Source organism: Diabrotica virgifera, chromosome 8 (assembly GCF_917563875.1).
Source record: "Diabrotica virgifera virgifera chromosome 8, PGI_DIABVI_V3a".
Lineage (NCBI taxonomy): Eukaryota > Metazoa > Arthropoda > Insecta > Coleoptera > Chrysomelidae > Diabrotica > Diabrotica virgifera.
In genome coordinates, this window is record NC_065450.1 from 88730133 (window position 1) to 88754005 (window position 23873).

A 23873-nucleotide genomic window follows, 5' to 3' on the forward strand; every position below is an offset into this window, starting at 1 on the left:
AATTGGGACCGGACCCCATCCGGATTATCAAATTATCCGGATTATCGAAATTACCTGAAAAAAAAAGGCCAATATACACATTAAAGTACAACAAATGTTTTAAAATTTTATGTTTTCTCTTGTACAGTAAAGTGTCTAGAGGTGAAGTTAATCCAAACATTTTTTTATGTTTAAACACTGTATTGTTATTAATTTATAATAGCAGCATGTGTACAGTAAAAACATCAGACACTATTTGGGCTTTTAAAAAATGTGTAAAATATTTTTGAACTACGGTAGAGGTTCGTTTTTCGCAGCTAAGTTCTTAATTTATTTTAATAGAATCAGATATTTTTGCTAGATACAAATCCGGATTATTGACGGTCCGGATTTTTGACGTCCGGATTATCGACGTTCTACTGTAATTGTTTTATGTATAACTTTCTTTTGTCTGGTGGCTGTCAGCTGTCTGGTGGCGTGGCTGATCTTGCTTGGCCAATCCTGGAATGTATTTCGTCGTTACTCTCTGCTTTTGAAGTTATTTGGACTCCTAAGTATTTGAAGGTTTCTGTTGAGTTCCAATTTCAATTTGTAGACTTTTTGGTGTTTCTCCTACAACTAAGTACTCGGTTTTTTGTATATTAATTGTAAGACCCCACTTGGAGTACTCCTCTTCCAGTTTTCTGAGCATATAGTCATAGATCAATAGAAAAATCTTTTGATCACACTTTTAGTACGAAAACATATACGATCACACTTTTAGAAAAATCTTTAGATCACACTTTTTTACGTGTATGCCATTGCCATTGATAGGGTAGGGATATAAATAAAACAACGTAGTATAATAAAAACTTAATAAATTATCGTCTATAATATACAATCCCAACAAAAACAACAGTAATAAATTATTATAACTTATGACATGTGTATATACTCAAGTGTGTGCGTCTAAACATATATCAGAAGTTTTAGATTTTTTAAATTTAAACGACATAGTATGATCATAACATTTTCCGTAGGTAATAAACTAACAATTCCATTCTACATACTTCACAGACACTTATTTCTAAAAGTTTATTATAAATGGTAACTTTTTTCATCCTCATATAATATTCGTGTTAATAGTTTTGAAAACATTTCATATCCACGCATGCGCAAAGTGAATATAAACAGTTAACTGTCTCGGTAACTTATTAATATGGTGTTCGTTAAGTGTGGCACCGATCGGCGCCGTCATCAGACATATCATATATGTCACTAGCGCCAATCAATACTATGTATTACGATTTCATCAGCAGAGCAAAGAACAATTTCGAAACTATAGAGGCATATCGCTTATTAGCACAGCATATAAAATTCCATCAATTATCTTGCTATAGAGGCTCAGAAGATATTCTAGGCGACTTTCCATGCGGCTTTCATGTTGTAATCGACTATTTTTTTAAATGAGAATAGGGGTCGTGTGCTAGCTAATTTAAAAGATTATTTAGTTCTCTATTTAGTAATATAAACATTAAGATAATTATTTATACAGGGGGTCCGAAATTTTTTTTTGAATTAAATTAATTGACACAAAAAGAAGAATGTATGTAATTTATTTAATTCAAAATATCTTCTACTGCTGTTAGAAAACAGAAATAAAAGTTAACTGCACAAATAAACCTTGCTTTTTTGCTTAAATTCAATGTTCAAACTGCCAAGAGGCAGATGGGTGACAGCTTGAACATTGAATTTAAGTGAAAAGTAATGTTTATTTGTTTAATAAACATTTATTTCTGTTTAATGACAGCAGTAAAATGTATTTTGAATTAAAAAAAATTACATTCATTCTTCTTTTTGTGTCAATTAATTTAATTAAAAATTTTTTTGTACACCCTTTATAAATAATTATCTTAATGTTTATATTACTGAATAGAGAATTTAATAACCTTTCAAATGAGCTAGCACACAACCCCTATTCTCATTTATAAATAGTCTATTACAGGGGGGTCAAAATATAGTGAATAACCCCGTACACCCAATTTTCGCAGATTTACAGCAAGCATATGATTCGATAAAAAGAAGTAGACTATGGCTAGCAATGCTAGAAATGGGAATACCTAGAAAATTAGTGGAGCTAATTTGACAGACTCATATGAATATGTAAAAAAAAGGAACACCGATGCCATTTAGTAAAACATCAGGACTTAGACAAGGAGACCTCTTATCACCATTGCTATTCAATTTAGCGTTAGAAAGTGCAATAATTAAAATATAATCTGAGCTGGCAGGGGGATTTGCGAATCGAGAATCAAAACTATTGTTGGCCTTTGCTAATGATCTAGGTGCAGTCGCTCTTTCTACAAGAGATATATGAGAGAGGTATTTTCCCAACTCGATGAAGAAACAGGAACATGTAGTCTAGGCCTTCGAATAAATAAAGAGAAGACGAAATACATGCTAGTAACCAAAAATCCAAGACCAAGAGTTAGGCAGAACATAAATATTAATAACCACAACTAGAAATAGTAATAGAGTTTAAATATCTGAGGGCAGTAAACACAGATAACAACCACATAGAAATAGAGGTCTCAGCAAGGATAGCTGAGAATAATACAGTATTATACTCCCTATCATCATTATTAAGACCTAAGCTGCTAAAACAAAAATCTAAATTAAGACTGGACATGTCAATTATTCGTCCAGTTGTTATAATGGAAGTGAAACATGGACTCCAGGGAAAATAAATAAGCTGCTGGTATTTGAAAGGAAGGTTCTCAAAATGATATTTGGCCTCAAAGGGATGAATTAATAGGAGAGTGAAGACGGCGCGCCAAGGCTGAATTGTTGACTCTGTATGGTACTGAAAACATCGTCAGACATAATAAAAGCTAACCGGATAAAATGGACAGATCATGTGATAAGATGTAAGAGTGTTTTTTGAGAAACCAGACCAGATCAGTAGGCCGTCGTAGAAGAAGATGACAGGATAATGTTGAAGCCGAATTATGTAGGATTGGGGCATAACAATGGGAAATGGAAGAGCAAGATCGTATAAGATGGAGGGCTATAGTGTGTGCGGCGTAGATTCACCGCAAGCCCTAAAGCCAGTTAAGCAGAAGAAGAAGGTAGGTATTGATTTTTAATAGGCAGCGACTGTGTGATTTACTTTGTGCTTATTTTAATTTAATTTTTTTTTAATTCTATTTAATTTTATTACTTTATTATTAATCAATTCCTTAATACGTTTGGAAACAATTTATGTGTGACATTTTTATATTACCTATTATATTATTATTATATTATGAGTATAGCCAAGTTATTGTACAACAAGAATATTTAATTTGTATTTTGAGAACTCATTTTGACTAGAAATAAAACAAATATATTTGAAACGCCAAATATAAAATATAAAAACATTTATAAAATGTAGTAGTTAATATCTCTAAATACGTTATACGCTTCGGAAGTAAATGAAATTGGCTATTTCTTATAAACCATTTGCCTAAATATAAAAATAAATATTTTCAAATATTTTTGAGGATGTGTTTCCTTATTTATAGGTATAAGATTTTTAATTTTTTTATCTATCTTTGTTTTAATTATTTAATTTTATTATTTATTTAATAAGAACGATACCCATTTGCACCCATTTTCTGACACTGTATTATAATTTATGTACATACATCTACAACCAGTGTTAAGTATTTATGTACATCTACAACCAGTGTTAAGTATTAGATCGCCGAAAAAACGTATAAATGTGAGTTTATTAATGTTTATGAATACCTTTGTATGAAAAATATTTGTAGATTTGAAAATTCGACAATTTATAAATAATTTTCAAGCGTCATTCGTTTGACATATATGAAGCAGCCAGCCAGTCAGGCAATACAAAGAAACTTTCCATCTGCTATAAGTCTAGAATATTATTATAATTAAATTACTCAGTTTTTGACGCCACCACTGGTGCGCTTCGAGATCGCAGCGCAATGATACAGATTACAGAGTAGGAACTATAAGAACTGAATATAATATACAGTATGGTGCAAATGAAAGGAATAAATTCGTTATTTCATAAGTTGGCGACTTTAAGGAAAAATCCTGAAACAGGTCGATTTTTATTTTGAAATTGTGATGTTTTGGCATATATATCATACTAGTGACGTCATCCATCTGGGCGTGATGACGTCATCGATGATTTTTTAAAATGAGAATAGAGACCGCGTGCTAGCTCATTTGAAAGGTTATTCAATTATCTATTCAGTAATATAAACTAATATAATTATTTTTACAGGGTGACCAAAAACAATTTTTTTTTGAATTAATTCACAAAAAAGAAGAAGGTATGTAATCTATTTAATTCAAAATACATTTTCCTGTTGCCAGAAAACAGAAAAAAATGTTTATTTCACAAATAAACATTGCTTTTCGCTTAAATTTAATGTTCAAACTTCCAAGACGCAGGTGGCCGGCGGGAGCAGGCTTGAACATTGAATTTAAGCGAAAAGCAATGTTTATTTGTGAAATAAACATTTTTTCTGTTTTCTCGCAACAGTAAAATGTATTTTGAAAACCAATAAATTACATACATTCTTCTTTTTTTGTGAATTAATTTAATTCAAAAAAACTGTTTTTTGGCCACCTTGTATAAATAATTAGGTTATTGTTTATATTACTGAATAGATAATTGAATAACCTTTCAAGTGAGCTAGCACACGACCCCTATTCTATTTAAGAAAATCATCACTGACGTCATCACGCCCAGAGAGATGACTTCACTCATATGATATGTATGCCACAATATCATAATTTAAAAATAAAAATCGACCTATTTCGAGATTTTTCCTTAAAGTCGCCGGTTTACGAAATATCGAATTTATTCCTTTCATTTGCACCATACTGTATGTTAAATATACAAGGAATATTTTTATATCGGTAATCGGACATAAACACCAAATGGACCGTGATAGTGTGACGTGAAAACGTCAAAAAGTTTCCAAACAAAGCAAAAGTTTGACGTCTGAGAATTGTTTATACACGTGATTTGTGTAATCATTTTTAATTTTATTTTGTTTTAACAATCATCTGCTCATTTTTTCTAAAGACACAATCCTTGTTAGTCATATCAATCATATTGCTTTTAATTTTATAAATGTCCTTACAAAAATCAAGGATTTACACACTACATAGTACTTACTGCGTATCTTCAGGTTCTTAACCAGTCCTATATGGAAATATGGTGGGAAATATACTATGAGCATTGATTACAATTACGGGTACCCAACACATTACCATTCTTTTAAGAATTAAACATCTTACAAGCAATATATTCTAATTATAAAAACCAAAACAAACACCACGTGTGAATTGTTGCTTTGTTTGGAAACTTTTCAGACTATCACAGTCCATTAGAAGAGCACATAATAAGTGAAGTTCAATTTGGATTCAGAGCAGGACTCGGAAAGAGGGAAGCACTTTTAAGTTTGCAATACTAATACAGAGAGCTAGGGATGTTAACTGCGATGTGTATGCATGTTTCATTGATTTTGAGAACGTATTTGACAAAGTACCGCATAGGAAAATAATTGGTATCCTAAAAACATCAAGACTCGATGGAAAGGATATAAGAATGATCTCAAACTTATATCTCCAACAAAAAGCAAGAGTGAGATTCGAAAATGAATTTTCACCAGCATCATTTAAAATATACCCTGAAAACATCTTTAGAGAAAACTTGGACGAATCAGATGGATGCAGTAAATGGCCAACTTATATAGGGTGAGGCAGATAACTGGCCTATTAGAAATATTTAGAGAACTAAAGGCAACAGAATCATGAAAATTAAAAGGAAGTTGCTTAAAACTTCGTTTTTTTAAATGGGACACCCTGTATATTTTTACATTTTTAGATTCTACTCGATGTCTTCTTTCTTAAAATATGCGGTTTTGTAATGTTATACAGGGTAGTTTACAAGCTAATTACGTTTTTATATTAATTTCGTAGCAACTTTCACACCCTGTAGAATTGTAGTAGTTGCATATCAAAAACTTTTTTAATGTTAAAATGATTTTTAATATTGTCTACTATTATTAAAAATTATTAGTAAAGCTAAATGTTAAATTTTAGTATACAGGGTTGGTCGAAACTCGGAATGAGGATTTTCTGAATTTTCTTAAACGGAACACCCTGTATTTTAGTATTGCAATGAAAAGACATTTTATGGTACTTTTTTATTTCTTAAACATTCCCTATACCTAAATGCTTTAATTTGTGCTTAGTTGTTAATCGCGCCAAGAATGTTAACTACGTAGGTATTTTGATAGCTCAACCATTATTGGCAATTTTAAAGATCAGTCTAAATTAGTATGTATTTATTTCCGAAAAATTATTTGTTATTGAATATTTTCACGTCCAACCTAATAAAATTTCACGTATTTTTTGTTGAAATTAATGTTTGGCTTGAATCACCAATAACTCACAAATTAAAGCAGTTAGGTATAGGGAATGCTTAAGAAATAAAAAAGTAGCATAAAATATCATTTCATTACAATAATAAAATATAGGGTGTTCCATTTAAGAAAACTCAGAAAATACTCTTACCGAGTTTTGACCAACCCTGTATAGTACAATTCAACATTTAGCTATACTAACAATTTTTAAGAATAGTAGACTATATTAAAAATCATTTGAACATAAATAGAGTTTTTGATGTCAAACTACTACAATTCTACAGGGTGTGAATGTTGCTACGATATTGAGAAAAAAAAACGTAATTATCTTTTAAACTACCCTGTATAACATTACAAAACCTCATATTTTAAGAAAGAAGACAACGAGGAGAATCCAAAAATGTAAAAATATACAGGATGTTCCATTTAAAAAAACGAAGTTATAAGCCACTTCCGGTATAACCGGAAGTAGCAAATCGATGAAAATTTTCACTAAAGAGATCACTCTTCAAAACCCCTTCATTTCAATTTTCATAATTCTGTTTCCTTTAGTTCTCGAGATATTTCTAATAGGACTTTTATCTGCCTCACCCTGTATACTAGATATATTAGATATGCGCAGAAGATACAGCATTATGTACCTACTGGCAGATGTGCACAGCGGCTCCAAAGGATAATGCATAATGTTGTAGAGACTTGTAACACTAAATTGTAAGAAGACTAAATAAATAATATGGCCTAACTAAACTTTAAGAAGACACAAATAATTATCATTAGCATTATTACAATAAACCATACACAGTTAGAAAGAATGGAGAAACTATATATTAAAGAACCAAACAAAGTATTTTTAAGGACGTTCCAATTAAGAAAGCAATAACTGTCTCGAAAATATCTGTGTAACTGGCTATCGCTCTATTTTTAACCAGTAAACTACAAACCAAAGTTTAAGAAATTTGCTAGTTTTATTAACGTTAAAACCGCCTCTGACTCTAAACATAACTATACGAGGACGGTTCAATAATTAATCGATCACGTCGTTTTATTATCACCGGAGAGGTTGATCTAAAACTTCCAAAGGATGCCTAAACGAATTCAGCGTTTCTCCAAGACTTGGTGGTGCATACACCAGGGCCCCTCCACCAATCGTTGACGTCCTCGTAGTGCCGCTGTGTCGATTGAGGCGCGTGCATCATGGCGCACAAGCGGCACCAGAAGTATGTGTTGATAAATTCTCCGGTGCCTTTCCATTTGAAGTAGGAATTGTATAAGTTGTTATCGTTATCTAGTCGGTGGAGGTAAGCGGCCAGTTCTTGAGGACCGGCGAATTCATCTACGTGAATATAGGAACCTGCAAAAAAAATTGTACTTTAAATATATCGTTACATATGGAGGAGGAGACAATTTAACAATATTTCATTACACAATATTAACAATTTTTGAAGTTATACTTCTTTACCGGCGATAGAGGGTGATTTTTTTATATGTTAAAACCTATCAGCCCGGCGCATGCGCATTATAACTTTGTTCTGATTGGATGTTCAAATGACATGTCAAAAATTATCCGATATGGCAGCTGTGGTTTGGAGGTAAAGGTAAAGGTAAACAAATGTATAACATATTAGTTTTATTGTTGAAGGACAGGACAGAAACAAAAAAGTTTATAATATTGTAGTGACTTTTAAATAGTTTTTAAAAGCAACAGGTACGTAATAATTGTTAATGTATCATGGGTATAAACCTACCTATTTGATCTGCCAAAATACATAGTATGTAATAGTTTTATTTATATAATTTGATTACCATCAAAATTTCTATCAATATTCACCTAATATATTGTTTTTTGACTCTATGTTTTGTTGTATTTTTTCAATTCTAAATCATTTCAATTCAAAATTAAAATAATTTGATCAATTTTCAAAATATCACAAGTTTAATCAGTTTAGTTAGTCGATCTTCGTAAATAATGACATATAGTGTCTGTGGCTAAGCGGAGAAGGCGAATGAATTCCAATACCAACCGCTCTTATCAGCGCTGGTTCGAGTCCCAATATAAACTTTCTTTTTTGTTTTTTTTAATACATTTTATGATTGTAAGTATATTTATTATATAATTGTATTTTCAGAAAATACGTATTTAGTTAAAAAATTTTTCGACAATTAATGTTCAGACATCATTTGTGGCTTGTTTAATGTGTTTGTGTGTGTTTTATTCTTTTATTATTTTAATTTTTGGCACTGTTCTAATAAAAATGTTTGAGAAGTAGTAAGTATAAATTAGTTTAATATTTAAACAAAATATAAATAAAAAGTATATTAATTTCGTTTAAATCATATAATAGAAGTATAACTTCTTACGTGCGTACAAAGTACACACACATTCTTTTTTTCTTATAGGTACCATTTTTTTTTGAAGTTATACTTCTTTACGATCGAGGGTGAAATTTTATGATTTCCTGGCGCATGCGCAGACAGACAGTATGTAGTTCGTTGCTAATCTTTCAAATTATGTGTTCTCATTAGTGTTCTTAGTAAATGTATTATTTATTATAATTTTTGTGTGTTAGGATTTGTCTTCCTCGGGCGTAAGATAATAAAATATCTATTTTTATTCTTCACTTTGATCAATTTATCACCTTGATGTGTAATTATATTCGACACATCAATAGCACGGGGCTTGATAGCTCGGTTGGTATGGCATTGAACCAGAGATCGAGAGATCGCGGGTTCAAATCCCGGACGGTTCATATTCATTTTTTTTTTTAATTTTTGGTATTGTTAGGTTTTGATTAATTTTTGGTAATTATTGTTAATTTTTCACACATTCTTTTTTTTATAAAGGTTATAGAAATCAAGAAACCATCATTTTAAGGTAATTGATGAAAAAATAGAAAAATAAAGAATCAAACGCTCATATGTTACTCATTCATTGATCTTGCGAAGGCATATGATCGAGTTCTTTGAGAGATTCTGTGGAGGGCACTCAATAAGAAAGGAGTCCCGGTGAATATGTAAAGATTGTGAGAGGTATGTATGAGGGAGAAACATTATAGTGTATTATAGTGTGAGGACAGGTGTGGGAGAGACTGATAAATTTCATGTGAAAGTAGCATTGCACTAAGGCTCGGTGCTTAGACCTTAGACCTTATTTATTATCAATAGTTTTGGATCGGATAACAGCCTTGAATCAAGAATAGAAGCATTTGAGATCTGGCTATATCGGAGAATTCTTAAAATCCCGTTAACTGACCGGGTCACTAATGAGGAGATTCTCAGAAGAATGAAGAAGAACCGAGAGGTCCTGACCACCATCAAATCTCGAAAGTTTGAATACTTTGGACACATTATGCGAAATGAATGGAGATATGGCCTCCTGCAAGCCATCATGCAAGGAAAGATATTTGGAAAGCGAGATCCAGGAAGAAGAACATCCTGGTTGAAGAGCCTAAGGACTTGGTTCAACACAACATGTTTACAACTTTTCACGCTGCTGCAGATAAAATAAAGATTGCTATGATAATCGCCTACATTCGTCACTGATAGGCCCATCGAGAAGAAGAAGATAACAGTGAAACTACTGGAGGATACCATTCCATGGTGCTTAATGTATGCTGATGATGTTGTTTTGGTGGTAAATATTGAAGGTGACTTAAAACAAAAACTGGAACTGTGGAGACAAGCTTTTAAGGAACATATTAAAAACTTAGTAGGACAAAGACAGAGTATTTGGACTGTTCGTTTTAAGATGGAGCTACTACAAATAAAATAATATCTTTGGATGATGAAATGATTGTGAAAAGTGGGAGTTTTAAGTACCTAGGATCGGTATTACAGAGTAATGGGGAAATATATGTAGGTGCATGCAATAGAATTAGGGTTGGATGGATGAAATGGAAGAAAGCGAGTGATGTGTTGTGTGACAGAAAAATTCCATTGAAGCTAAAGGGAAAATTCTATAAAACAGTCATAAAACCGGCTATGATATACCGAACTGAATTTTGGGCTATTAAAAAAAGAAAGAGGAACAACGAATGTATGTATGGGGCGGAAATGAGAATGTTTGGATGTACGAGAGAAGTAATAAAAAAGGATAAATAAGGAATGAGTATATTAGAGGAAGTTTAGAGGTGTCACCAATTGATGCCAAATGAGGGAGCATATGTTAGATAGTTTGGTCATGTTCAACGTAGAGACGTTAATCTTCCAATACGAAGAATAGCTGCACTGCGGGTTCCTGGAAGAAGTAGAAGAGAAAAACTAAAGAGGACCTGGGGAGACCCTTAAGCAGGACATGTTAGTAAAGGGGATTGATGTTAATATGACCCAAGATAGTAAGTTATGGAAACATGAAATTAGGAAAGCTGAACCAGCTTTCCGCTAGGAATAATAGCAAAGAGAAAGACGATGAGAAATCAAGAAACCACAATGGATGACAGAAGAAATACTAACCCTTATGGAACAAAGAAGACACACAAGAACAATATAGATGAATACCAAACAAAACAAAGAGGAATAAAACAAAAAATATGAGCGGCTAAAGAAAAGTGGATGGCACAACGATGTTCAGAAATGGAAGAATAAGAAACGGAACATGACATGTTTAATGTGTACAAGAAATTTCGTGAAGTTGCAGACCTCTAGATATAATGACAAAAACACTAATACTCTAGTAGATAATGCAGAAAAAGTTATTAATGATGAACGATAAATACTAGAAACATGGAGTGATAATATAACTGAATTATTCCAAGATGACATGCCAAATATAAAGAACAATATGAATCAAGAAGGAACTGAAACTTTAAAATCTGAAGTTGTTCAGAATTGTTTATCAAACAGAAATGGGTAACAGAAAAGATTTTACAATTAATGGACAAACGAAGAGAATATAATCGAAAAGATGACAATGACGGAGAATACAAGGAACACTACTAGAACGTTTGCAAGAAGTCGGTTTAGATTGAAAAGATATCAAATTACTAAAAAACTTGTACTGGAACCAAAACGCCAGAGTTAGGATCGAAGGTTCCACATCCGTAGAAGTAAAAATTAGGTATGGAGTTAGACAAGGATGTGTTCTGTCGCCCTTGCTGTTGATTCCGAGTTTCTATTTAAAGAGGCACTGGAAGATTCTGATTGTTGATTGCTGATTTGAATCTACAACGACTCATCAACAAGATCAACTCGACCTGTGAGCAATTTGGTGTGAAAATAAACATTAAAAACCAAAGTGATGTCAATCCGAAAAAACCAAAACGTACCTTAACATTGCACAATAAATGGGCACATTTTAGAACAGGTCAATAGATTTAAGTACCTGGGATGTTGAATCTATAGCAGTACAAATTCTGATCTAGAAATAAGATCAAAAATAGAACAGGCCAGAAAATTTTTCGAAATAATAAAAAAAATGCTTTGTGATTCTCGAATAAAACTCGAAATTCAACTACGTTTATCAAAATGCTACGTCTGGTCGACTCTTCTCTATGCAGTTGAGACATGGACCCTTAAAACATCAACCGTAAATAAATTTAAGGCCCTTGAAATGGGGATCTACCGGACAATCCCCATGGCTATCGCATACCTCAAACGAAGAAGTGCTGCACATAAAGCCGGGTCCAGACACGTGTAATGTAATGCGTAACGTAACGTGTAATGAAACGCGAATTCTGCGTTTGGACGGCACTGCGAGCATTACATGTACCATTCGCGCTGGAGCTCGCCGGGACCCGGCGTCAGTCGGTTTTTTCGTGAACACAAAGGCGCTCGCAGTACCCGTTTGGACGGCATTCGTGAAAGTTGTACCGTTTGGACGTGTGGCGAGCAATCGCTTGACGAATCTACCTGCTTATACCAACAAAACCCCGGTATTTGGGATCCAAAAATTTTTTCGAGAGTAAATAAGTAATTCTCATTGGACAAGCGAGACCTGGCGCGTGACCTTGCCGTATTGTGCATTTATCGCTGTGTATTTTCAGGCAAGGTCAGCCGCCAGGTCTCATTTGTCGAATTGTATGTATTTTAATAGGAAAATATGTACCTACATAAAATGCTTCATATCTACATATCGTATGCATTTCATGTTTATTAATAGATGCGTGCACAGAAAACGTTATTTGGTTTTTTAATAAAATAGGTTACATTGATGTATCATTGACATAAAAAGGCCTAAAACCATATAAATATATATGTATGTAATATGTACATATATAGTATGTACATCGTATGTACTATTATCATTATCATAATTATATTTAGTACATTTATTTCTAATAGCCACCAATGATCGGTTATTAGAATATCCCAGTTACGGCCGGTTTCACAATCTGTGGTTAACCCTAGCGGTCAACTAACCTTTACCCACAGTCTAACTGACAGTTGCTGTTTCACAACCACAGATTCAATCATGGTTAGTTGACCGTAAGTTTTGTTTTATTTTTCTTATGTTGGTAGGAAATTATGGACAATGATCACCAGAAATAACATTTTTATGGAAGAATTATCAAATCAGCTGATCAGTCAGATGAGCTTCGATTGATTTTTATTAGGATAAATTCAATAAATTGTTATATTTCTTTATGACTATTAATTTGTTGTATATATTTTTTAAGGATTTTATATTTAGTTGTGGAGTTTATTTTGCAGATTAAGGAAAAATAAATGTGTGTGTGTATATGTGTGGTTAGGATATTCAGTCAGACTTGTGGTTGATTTGCATAATCATATTTTTGATGTTGATTCTTGCTACCTTGCTTTAAAAATTCATATATTTTAACATACCTCCTATGGGATTAATAAAATTTGATACATGATGGTTGCATCTTAGATTTTGGACCATAAAAATTACTATGCAAATCTTTTTTGAAGTATCTTTTTTTCGTAAAATTAATATTAAAAATGCTTCCCATACGTGGCCAACTAAAGTACACACACTGTATATTACATGCACATTATACATTTTAAGTTTTGTTTAAGAATACTATTTGTTTTGAGGTCTTCTGCCAATATTGTTAAAATTAAATTGTTAATATAAAAACATGTAGCAAGGAAGAGACTATAGTATGTATTAATAATAACCCCAGGAAGCAAATCATTTAAAAATCGAACAATTATTGGCCGCTGAAATGCTAAACGCATTTAAGTACATCATATAAATTCATATCTGTAATTAATAATTTACGTGTATACACTCTGTCCTGTCAATAAAACGAAATTAGGTTAGGATAACCTCTGGTTAAGAGCTTAACCATCACTCCAAGCTCTGGTTAAAAATTCTGTCGGTTAACCACAACTTCGCCGTTGACCTGATATTGTGAAACACATATTTCGGGGTAACTTCTGGTTATCTCTTAACCACAAGTTAACTTCGACTTGTGAAACCGGCCGTTATAGTATTATTTTTGATTGGCACCAAGGCTATAAAACAGTATTGCTACCTGAGAACTATTATAAATGAGCAGTGGAGCAATGTACAAATGTACAGGAAATAAAGTGCTGCATAGGAAAGGTAAGAACGGTGTTTAACGAAATGAGCTCCATCTTCAAAAGCCACAACATATCCCTAAATACAAATATGAGACATTTCAGATGTTACGTTTTCGCTGTATTATTGTACGCAGCGGAGGCATGGACGCTTACAGAAACCACTATTAAAAAACTTAAAGCATTTGAGATGTGGCTTTATAGATTACAGTATCTGGGACACGTTATGCTGCAGTCCATATTGCAAAGTAAAGTCAAAGGTAAGCGAGGATCCGGTAGAAGGAGAATATCATGGGTGAGGAATTTGGGAACATCGTTTCGAACCGCAGCGAGCAAGATTATGATTGCCAATATGATTTCTTTCATCCGAAACGGATAGGAACCAGAAGAAGAAGAATATGAATCTCTTGTTGTCAAAAAACTTAATGTTAGTGCCAGTCTCTCTTGTTGTGAATTTGCAGATTTCATGACAGTATCTTGTCTTAATATTTTAGATGAAATCTACCTATGTTAATAAATATTCAAAATCAGTAAGCGGCATCCGGGTAAAGTTTTAATATTGGCCACTCATTTGCTGAGATTTTAGTTCCTCAAGTAAACTATATATTTTCTGATACAAATCAGTTTTCCACCATTGACGCACCGAACGTTATTTCCGGTCTTCAGTTAGTAAATATATACAAATAAAAGCAGTACCTACCTGCTGTCACGACATCCCTATTCGGCTGTTCGTAGCAACTGAGTGGAAACCAAGATTCGTTAAACGATTCGTATGGACGTTCGTGTGACGTCCACACTGTTGATGCTAAATTGCACGTAATCTTACATTACACGTTACACGTGTCTGGACCCGGCTTAATAGGCAAGGAAAGAGAATTTTTCAACACAGCGAAAGTTAGGAAAACATCATACATTACCTAGGCTACATACTGAGAAATAATAAGTACCAATATGCTCAACTTATAGTGAAAGGAAAGGTCGAGGGAAAGAGAGGACTAGGAAGGAAAATACTATCAAGGCTCAGAAACATCCGACAATGGACAGGGCTAACTTTTGAACAGCTAATAAGAACAGATGAAAACAGAGAAGAGTTTGCAATTGTAGTAGCCAACCTCCATTGAGGAGAGAACACTTTAAGAAGAAGAAGTTGTTCATTCAATAATATCAGCTAAAACTAGACCGGACAACATCCCAGCTGAACTCTTAAAATGATACAAGATGCCACATCAATGCTATAGTTAAACTTTTTAATGACGTGCGTATACAACTAGTGAAATACCCGAAGAATGACTTAATTCTGTCTTTATAGCAATTCCGAAGAAGCAACGGGAGAAAAGATGCAGAACTAATACAGGTTAATTATTAATCTAATGAGCCACACATTGAAAATTTTTCTTTGCATTATTCATGAAAGAATAATACCTGAGTCATTACAAAAGAGACCCAGATGAAACCCAGTTTGGATTTATGATTGCGATGGGTACATGTGAGTCACTTTTTGGCTTAAATATATCGTCACTTGGATGCAGAAGTAGCCTATGTCCATTTTTGCCTAATTTGATATTTTATGTCCATTTGAAAGTAAGAGCATCGTTACATTGGATGCAGAAGTATTGTAAGTCAATCTTTACAAATAGCGCCCGTATCGGTTAAACTTCGAACTAGCCTATGTTCAGTACCGTTGTTAGTTTTCATGCAGACATGCTGCAGAATCAGTATATGTAAGAGCGCGGCAGTGAACCGATCGCATGTCCATCGCTTAAGGCGCATCCACATTATGCCATACCTTGCCGATCGGTATTGCCGATCGGCAAAACCGATTGGTGTCGCTGGTGTCCACACAATATTTGTAGTGTGTACGTAGCAATTGTACAGTGTTGCGTGTCAATAATGAGTTCAGAAGAGGATGATATGATTCTTGCGGCTGCAGCTGTTGTAATAATTGCCTCTACTTCATATAAACGTCCCAAGAGGTTTTGGGTTCGCCCAAGCCTCAGAAGTCGTAATAGGTACAGTGCCACGGATCTTATGAAAGATTTGATTTCTGACGACGCAGATGAATTAAATTTGGAATATAGATGTGACGCAGGATTCAGAAATTTTTTTCGAATGACCAAAACAGATTTCCAAACATTATTAGATTTGATTGGACCTGTTATTTCAAGAAAAGATACGTCATTTACAGCAGCAATTCCTGCCTCTGAACGACTTGCAGTTACGCTACGTTTTTTTGCCAGTGGAGATTCCTACCATTCTCTCATGTATACCTTCAAAATATCTAAGCAAACTATTTCAAAATGTGTTGCAGAGGTATGCAAAGCGCTCATAGATGCTCTTCAAAATTACGTAAAGGTAAGAAAAAATAACTATTCATCGTAGTTTGTTATATATTTAAAAATATAAGAAATTACAACGTCAATAAGAGAGTATGAATGTCCTCATCTTGATTAATAGTAGAAGTTGATGTCGAACTCCGACCACTTAATGTATTGGGGTAATGTCCTGGAGATGGTATTGAATTATGGGCAACATTGAATGATTGCAGTGGATATGCTTGTGGAGTAGATGGATGAGAATGATTTATGAAATGAGGATTATCGTATTTGCCCATTTCTGCTTCAAATAGAACAGTATTAATTATATTCTGAACGGAAAATCTAGCAAATGGCGACACAATTTTTCGAAGCTTCATTGCAACTTGTTCACCAAACAATGAAAATTCATCCTTTTCAGCCCTTTTAGTAGTAATAGATCGCATAAGATTCACTGCCTCGTTTACAATTGGTAAATTAGTAGCCATACTTTTTCGACCACGGGACTTCACAATGTTAATTGAGTTTGATTTAGATTGAGATTGAGCTGTTGTTCCAACCTCATTTTCGGAACCATCAATGCTCTGTTCCAATACTTGTAGCGACTCTTCTCCATCGTTTGTTTCTACTTCTTGTGAATCTTCTTCCTTTCGTTTTCGTTTACCCTGAAACAAAATATTAATTTCTAAATTAATCCACTTTTTTCTTTGCAATTTATAGTTCGTTCGTCTGTTTATGGTATGTAACTTTTATTTTCAGATGACTAAAACTAACGAAAGTTGGTACTTTATAGCCAAGCAGTTCAACGACAAATGGAATTTTCCAAATTGTGTCGGAGCTATGGACGGCAAACATATATCAATACAAGCTCCTATAAATTCAGGAACCGATTTTTTCAACTACAAGAGCTTCTTTAGCATTGTCTTGTTCGCTGTTGTAGACGCAAATTATAATTTTATATTTGCAAACGTGGGATGTCAGGGACGAATATCGGACGGGGGCGTATTCAACGATTCATATTTCAAAGAGTGCCTTGAAGAAAATACCCTAAACCTTCCACCTGCTTGTTCATTACTAGGACGAAGCACTGATGTTCCATTTGTTTTTGTGGCGGATGACGCATTCCCACTATCAACAAACATAATGAAGCCATTCGCAGGACATCAGGAAAAAGGTTCAAAAAATAGAATATTCAACTATCGATTGAGCCGCGCAAGAAGAGTGTCAGAAAATGCTTTTGGCATTTTAAGTGCTGTTTTCCGAGTGCTTCGTAGGCCCATGTTGTTGGAACCAGAAACTGCAACGAACGTAGTTTTGGCCTTAATTCACCTACACAATTTCTTGCGAAAAAACACTTCAAGAAATCTTTACACTCCACCTGGAATGATTGATGTAGAATGTTCGGATACTGGAGCAATTAATCCTGGGCTTTGGAAACGAAATGCTTCCTCTAATGAATTGCTCAGTTTTGGCAGAAGGGCAAGAAGGAGTGGAGCTGCGGCACAAAATGTGAGAAACGAATTGGCCGAATTCTTCATTTCTCAAGAAGGAGCATTGCCTTTTCAATATGATAAATGAAATACGATATACCAATATGATTATATCAATATTTTCAAATTTATGTATAAATATGAACTCAATTATTAAGAATGAATAAAGTATCTACTACAGTGTAAATATGATATACATACCTCTGAATCTTGCGTTACAATAGGTTTATTCTTATCCTTCAGAAATTCCATTAACTTATACGCAAACCATTTACTTTTGTAAGTTTCTACGGTTCCATTACCACTTTTTTCTGAATCTTTCTCTTTTTTTACTTCCCGTGCAAAGTGACTTAAGAGATATCTAATCTTTTTTTCGATTTCCTCTTTCTCCACTCCAAAAGATACGCTTATTTCCAACAATGCATCGCGACGTTTGTTCCGGTCTTTATAATCTGCCAATCGGCTGTTCCACAGAACGGGGCGCTCATGATACATTTCAAGTAGGTTTTGTGTATTTTCTTCATTCCACTCCATTTCCCGAATAACAATAAAGCACACAATTATTGTGAATCGACAGGCCACGAGATGTCTTCGTGATCAATTGCACTGATCCCTCACTGAATGCCGACGAGGATTGCCTACAAAACGTACACACTACACTGATCGGTACGGTTCTCTTTCATCGAGACCGCCATCAATCGGGTTTGGAATCGGTTCGGCTTTCGGCCCCGAACCCAAGCCGCAATTGCGTCCGTACTACATGCGGCTTTGCCGATCGGCAATACCGATCGGCAAGGCATGGCATAATGTGGATGAGCCTTTACGCGGACATAGACTAGTTCTGCATAAGTTTACCGTGAAGATAGAATAGTTCAGCATAAGTTTACGTAAAGATATTGAGGAGATAGGCTTATTCGCGATTTGAGATAACAGTAGCTCGATAAGAATTTATATTATGTTCAATCAAAAATTATTTGACCTGAACTCTCGAAGTACAAAGATACTTAAGTTGCTTGAAGTAAACAAGAACCAATGTACAGGTAAGACAAAAATTTATTGTTCGTTTTTTTTTCTATTTACTATTATTTTCATTTTTTTATGTCAAACAGGCAAATTTCATTTGCATAATATTTTAGTTAAACAGCATTTTTATTAAATTTTTTGATTAGATTATTTATGCGTGAATCTGAGAATACGTCAAAAATTACCATTTTCCATCTAATAAAATTATATTGCTTGATAAAAAGGGGAAATATTAAAAAAATGCTGGTTCATCCATTATTGACTCCCTATAAGCCCATTCTTATCTACTTCGCATTCATTGTTGATCCCCTATCATTTTCATATAGCTTTCTTTTGTGTAATACATAATATACATTTACTAAAGTCATTAAACAAAATATTATTTAAATATTTTAAATACTTACTTTAAAAAAATTTTTATCTAATAAGCTTTCTAAAAGTTGGTCTTCACAAACATTACGTGAACTATTTTTTGTGCTTAATAGTCTAGATCTAGATGAAAAAATTTTAAAAACGTCGCAGGAATGTCAATATAGCGTGACTTTATCTTATAGTGAGTAGGTCTAAAGTTTGTTCTCAATGAAACTATTTTAGATAATAAACATAGGCAATAAACATTATTGTTGTTTCAGATAAAATGTTAACTTCAGCGGCCAATGATGATGTGATACCTCCAAAATATGCCGTTAAGTTAATGGATTCTGCAAATTTAGAACCATCGACTGTGCTACAACATTTTTGGGAAACTTTAACATACTTTAATTCCAATTCATTTGATGAGACATCGGCAAAACCATTACGAGAAATATTTATCGAGACAAACGATACTGAAGAATCTAACAGTTTCAAGCCAAGTGAGCATCACAAATCATCGCCAAAAAAACTGTTCGACCAATCTAGTGATTCCAAAACCAGAAGATCTGTCAAATTGGTTAACACGAATTTATTTGAAAATGATTTGTACATGTCATCCTCTGAGTCTGATCCTTATGCTTCGGATAACGATGAAAATGATCCCGAATTTGTTTTGTTGGATCACGAGCCTGATCAAGAAGAAGTCGCAATAAGAAAGTCACGCAAAAGAAAAAGAAATCCGACTGCCTGGAGAAGAAATGCTTATGCTTCGGATAACGATGAAAATGATCCCGAATTTGTTTTGTTGGATCACGAGCCTGATCAAGAAAAAGTCGCAATAAGAAAGTCACGCAAAAGAAAAAGAAATCCGACTGCCTGGAGAAGAAATGTAATAAAGTCATCTCGAAATAGCGGCAAAGAATATAAGACTTGGAAAAATAAACGTCAACCATCCCGCAAAATGAAAGATCCGTGTAATTGTAGAATGAAATGTAACGAGAAGATTTCTGAAAAAGAAAGACAATCTATATTTGGTCGTTACTGGAATCTTGGAGACATCAACAGACAACGATATTTCATTTCAAAATTAGTACAAAGAAAAAATAAAGAACGAACAAGAATTAAAAGAAAGAATGGAAATATTGCTGCAGAGGAAAATGAAGAATCGTCTTCTCCAAACCAACAGAGTAGAAGAGCGTTCACATATGATTATTCTTTCATAAAAGATAACATCAAAGTACCTGTGTGTAAGATTTTCTTTTTAAATACTCTATGTATAATTGCTCAGGTAGTTAAAACTGTGTTTAATAAAACTTGTTCCACTGGTATGGTTTCCGAAGATAGAAGAGGAAAGGCATGCAAAAACTCATTACTCAATGAATCTGTGAAAGAATCAGTTCGGGAACATATAAATTCCTTTCAGACCATTGAAAGTCACTATTGCAGAAAAAATACAACACGCTTATATTTACCTGCATCTCTTAATATTTCCAGAATGTATTCTTTATATAAGGAATATTGTTCCGACAGGAACATTACTGAAGTAGCAACGGAAAGTGTATACAGATTTGTCTTTAATTCCGATTTTAATATGTCATTCTTTTAGCCAAAGAAAGACTTGTGCGATATTTGTCATGGATTCGAACAATCGTCTACTGAAGAGAAATTAGCAGCTGAAGAAATGCATCAACTGCACTTGAAAAATAAGAATTTAGCCAGGGAATTTAAGGATGCAGAAAAAAAAGAGCTGAGGAGAATCAACAGATTTGTTGTGCAGTATTCGATTTACAACAAATACTTACAGTACCAAAGTCGGAAGTTGGATTAGCTTATTATAAGCTAAAATTATCAACTTATAACTTTACTATTTTCAATCTGGGTAATAAGGAATGCACTTGTTATATGTGGTACGAGACTATAGGCAAGAGGGGCTCTTGTGAAATAGGTAGTTGCCTTTTGAATTTTATAAAGCAAAATATTGAACAAGGTAGGAATGAGTTTTCATTTTTTTCTGACAATTGTGCCGGGCAAAACAGAAATAAATACTTATTTTCCTTATACAATTACATTACTCAATTATATAAGGTAAAAATCTGTCACAGCTTTCTGGAACGAGGGCACACACAAAATGAGGGAGATAGTATTCATAGTGTGATTGAAAGAGCATCACGTAATATTCCAGTCTATTCTCCTCATCAATGGTACACAATTGTCAGAACAGCAAAGAGGAACAACCCGTATAACGTCATTGAATTAGACCAAGAAAATATATTTGATTTAAAAGAACTTCAAGGAAAAACATCCATCAATTGGGACAAGGATGAGACAATAAGAAAGTTTACTGGAACAAATTAAGAATTCTACAAACCCATCCAGACTATCCAAACATGTGTTTATTTAAATACAATTTTGAAGACATTGAATTAAAAAAAATAATCTGGTTAAAAAGGGTAGAAAGATACTCCAAATTAACATAGAAGATATTGAACTGAAGCCGAACTATATGAGACAGATTCCATTAACAAAAAAGAAATACGATCATTTGCAATTTCTTTGCCAGAAGAAAGTTATTTCATGTCAATATCATGACTTTTTTAAAAACCTTCCTTATGACGAAAAAAAGCAGGGGAAGACTCAGATGTTGATGCTTAAATTTTCATAACTGTTTACTATTAGTTCCTAATTTTAAGTTAAATTTATGCGATTTATTTCCTATTTTGTTCCATGTGTTCAACTTTTTTAAAGTAATAATATTTTTGTCTTTTTTTCACGGCCCATTTGTTTTCAAAACTTATTTTTTAAACATGAAAGCCAACAATATATGATTTATGAGTAAGTACACTGTTTTTGTTAAAATAATTTTTACCTATACCTACTACATGATTAGTTTATTAATATTATGGATGAAGCAGAACTAGCCTAAGTACTTCCATGTAAGTATATTCTATGTCCAAATTTGGATATAGACTACATCAGTTGGTACTTTACTATTCTATGTCCATTTTATTTTTAGAACGTGGCTTTTATCGTGAAAGCAATGAACTGTATGGAAAGTAGCTGCTAAAATATTGTCATACAATTTTCTGATAAAAGAATTTTATAATATTTTGGGAAAAAAATTAAAAAAATGCTCTCCTGTAAAATTAACATTTTGTGACTTAGGCTACTTCTGCATCCAAGCGACGATATACTCCTCCAAGAATGCCGCTACTATCGTGAATATATTTAAGAACCAAAGCAATTGATGGTAGAGACCTGCGTACTATAGAAAACTTGTATTGGAACCAGAAAACAGTCATACGAGTCTATTGAAGAGTAACTGACAATTTTATATTAAAATATGCGTCATTAAAAGATTGCAAGAAGACTCAAGAGCAGGAAGCCATTTGTTGGTGATGTGATCAGTGTTAAAAAGCAGAGAGAGCATTGTGCGCAGTAGTGTATTTATAAGTTCGTTAGTACCCAAGGAACACTATTGAGTGAGCTTTTAGTTTATCTACCCCTGTAGAAATGTAAGTTAGAACCAGTGGCGTACTTATAGATCAGCGGGCCCTGGTTCCAGTTGGGATGCGGGCCCGCCCGCCGAATAAAAACACACATTGTATATCAAAAGTTTTTAATAAACATTAAATATAAATTATCATAATATATCATAAAATATATCATATATTTTTTGTAAAAACTCAAGCTAATTTATAGTTCATTTACTCATGGTTTTTGAAACAAACAAAGAACCGTTTGGATTGACATGAAATTTGGCATACATATAGCTAACATGTCAAAGGAAAAAAGTGATATTGTGCCAATGTGTGCTTTTGCCCTGGGGTGAGTTTCACCCCTTCTCGGGGGTGAAAAACACACGTTCAGATAAGTCCGGAATTGGATAAACTAACTTATTCTAAGCAACTTTAGTTTCATAGATTGTTTTCACTAAGTCAATATTTTCGAGTTATTTGCGAGTGAATATATTTTTCAACAAAAAAAATATGTTTTTTGACGGTGTTTTGCAAATAACTCAAAAAGTATTTTATCGAAAAAAATATTCTTAGTAAAAATATAGCTTATAAAAAAGTGAAAAAAGTGGTGTATACATATACGAGGTCTGTAGACCCAGTAGGAGCAGAGTCGTAGGTAATGAAAAGTTGGTTTTTATTTGTCAAATTCCAAATCGAAATGATATTAATCGTCATCGCTTCACAAGTTACTTGACTTATATATTGTTTATATGATAATATGATCTGTAAGTTTTATCGGTTCAAAGTGCTCATTTCTGAAAAAAATTGAGTTTTAAAGTAGCTTCTTCTTCTTCTTGCAGTACCGTCTCCTATCGGAGGTTGGCTACCATCACAGCAATCTTAACTTTGTTGGCTGCAGCTCTGAACAACTGTATTGAACTGCACCCATACCACTCCCTTAAATTTCGCAACCAGGAAATCCTCCTACGTCCCACATTTCTCTTTCCCGAGATTTTTCCTTGGATTATGAGTCTTAACAGAGAGTACTTTTCTCCTATCATTATGTGGCCTAGATACTCCAGTTTTTTCATTTGTATGGTTTTTACGACTTCGCATTCCTTCCCCATCTTTAGCAAAATATCTTGATTTGTTACTCTTTCTGTCCATGGTATTTTCCACATTCTCCTATAACACCACATCTCGAATGCCTCAATGTTCTTGATGTTTATCTTTTTCAGCGTCCAAGCTTCCATGCCGTACAGCAGAACGGAGAAAACATAGCACCCAAAGTAGCTGACAATTGTTTTTTTAATTTTGAAAAAATTTTTTAAATGATTTAATAATTAT

The 23873-nt window shown here is 33.5% G+C and overlaps 1 protein-coding gene across 6 annotated transcripts in view; it reads right to left on the bottom strand.

Annotated features, from left to right (window-relative positions):
• Nucleotides 1–819: 819 nt before the first annotated feature.
• Nucleotides 820–23873, bottom strand: part of LOC126890792 (glycoprotein 3-alpha-L-fucosyltransferase A-like) — a 319356-nt gene continuing 296302 nt past the window's right edge. For 5 of the 6 annotated variants that reach the window (XM_050659984.1, XM_050659985.1, XM_050659981.1 and 2 more), the window contains exon 8: nt 820–7761. In XM_050659984.1, coding sequence (XP_050515941.1) covers nt 7496–7761 — 266 coding nt within the window. In that variant the 3' untranslated portion in view covers nt 820–7495. The remainder of the gene's footprint in view (nt 7762–23873) is intronic. The other variant, XR_007700463.1, reaches the window with a different exon arrangement.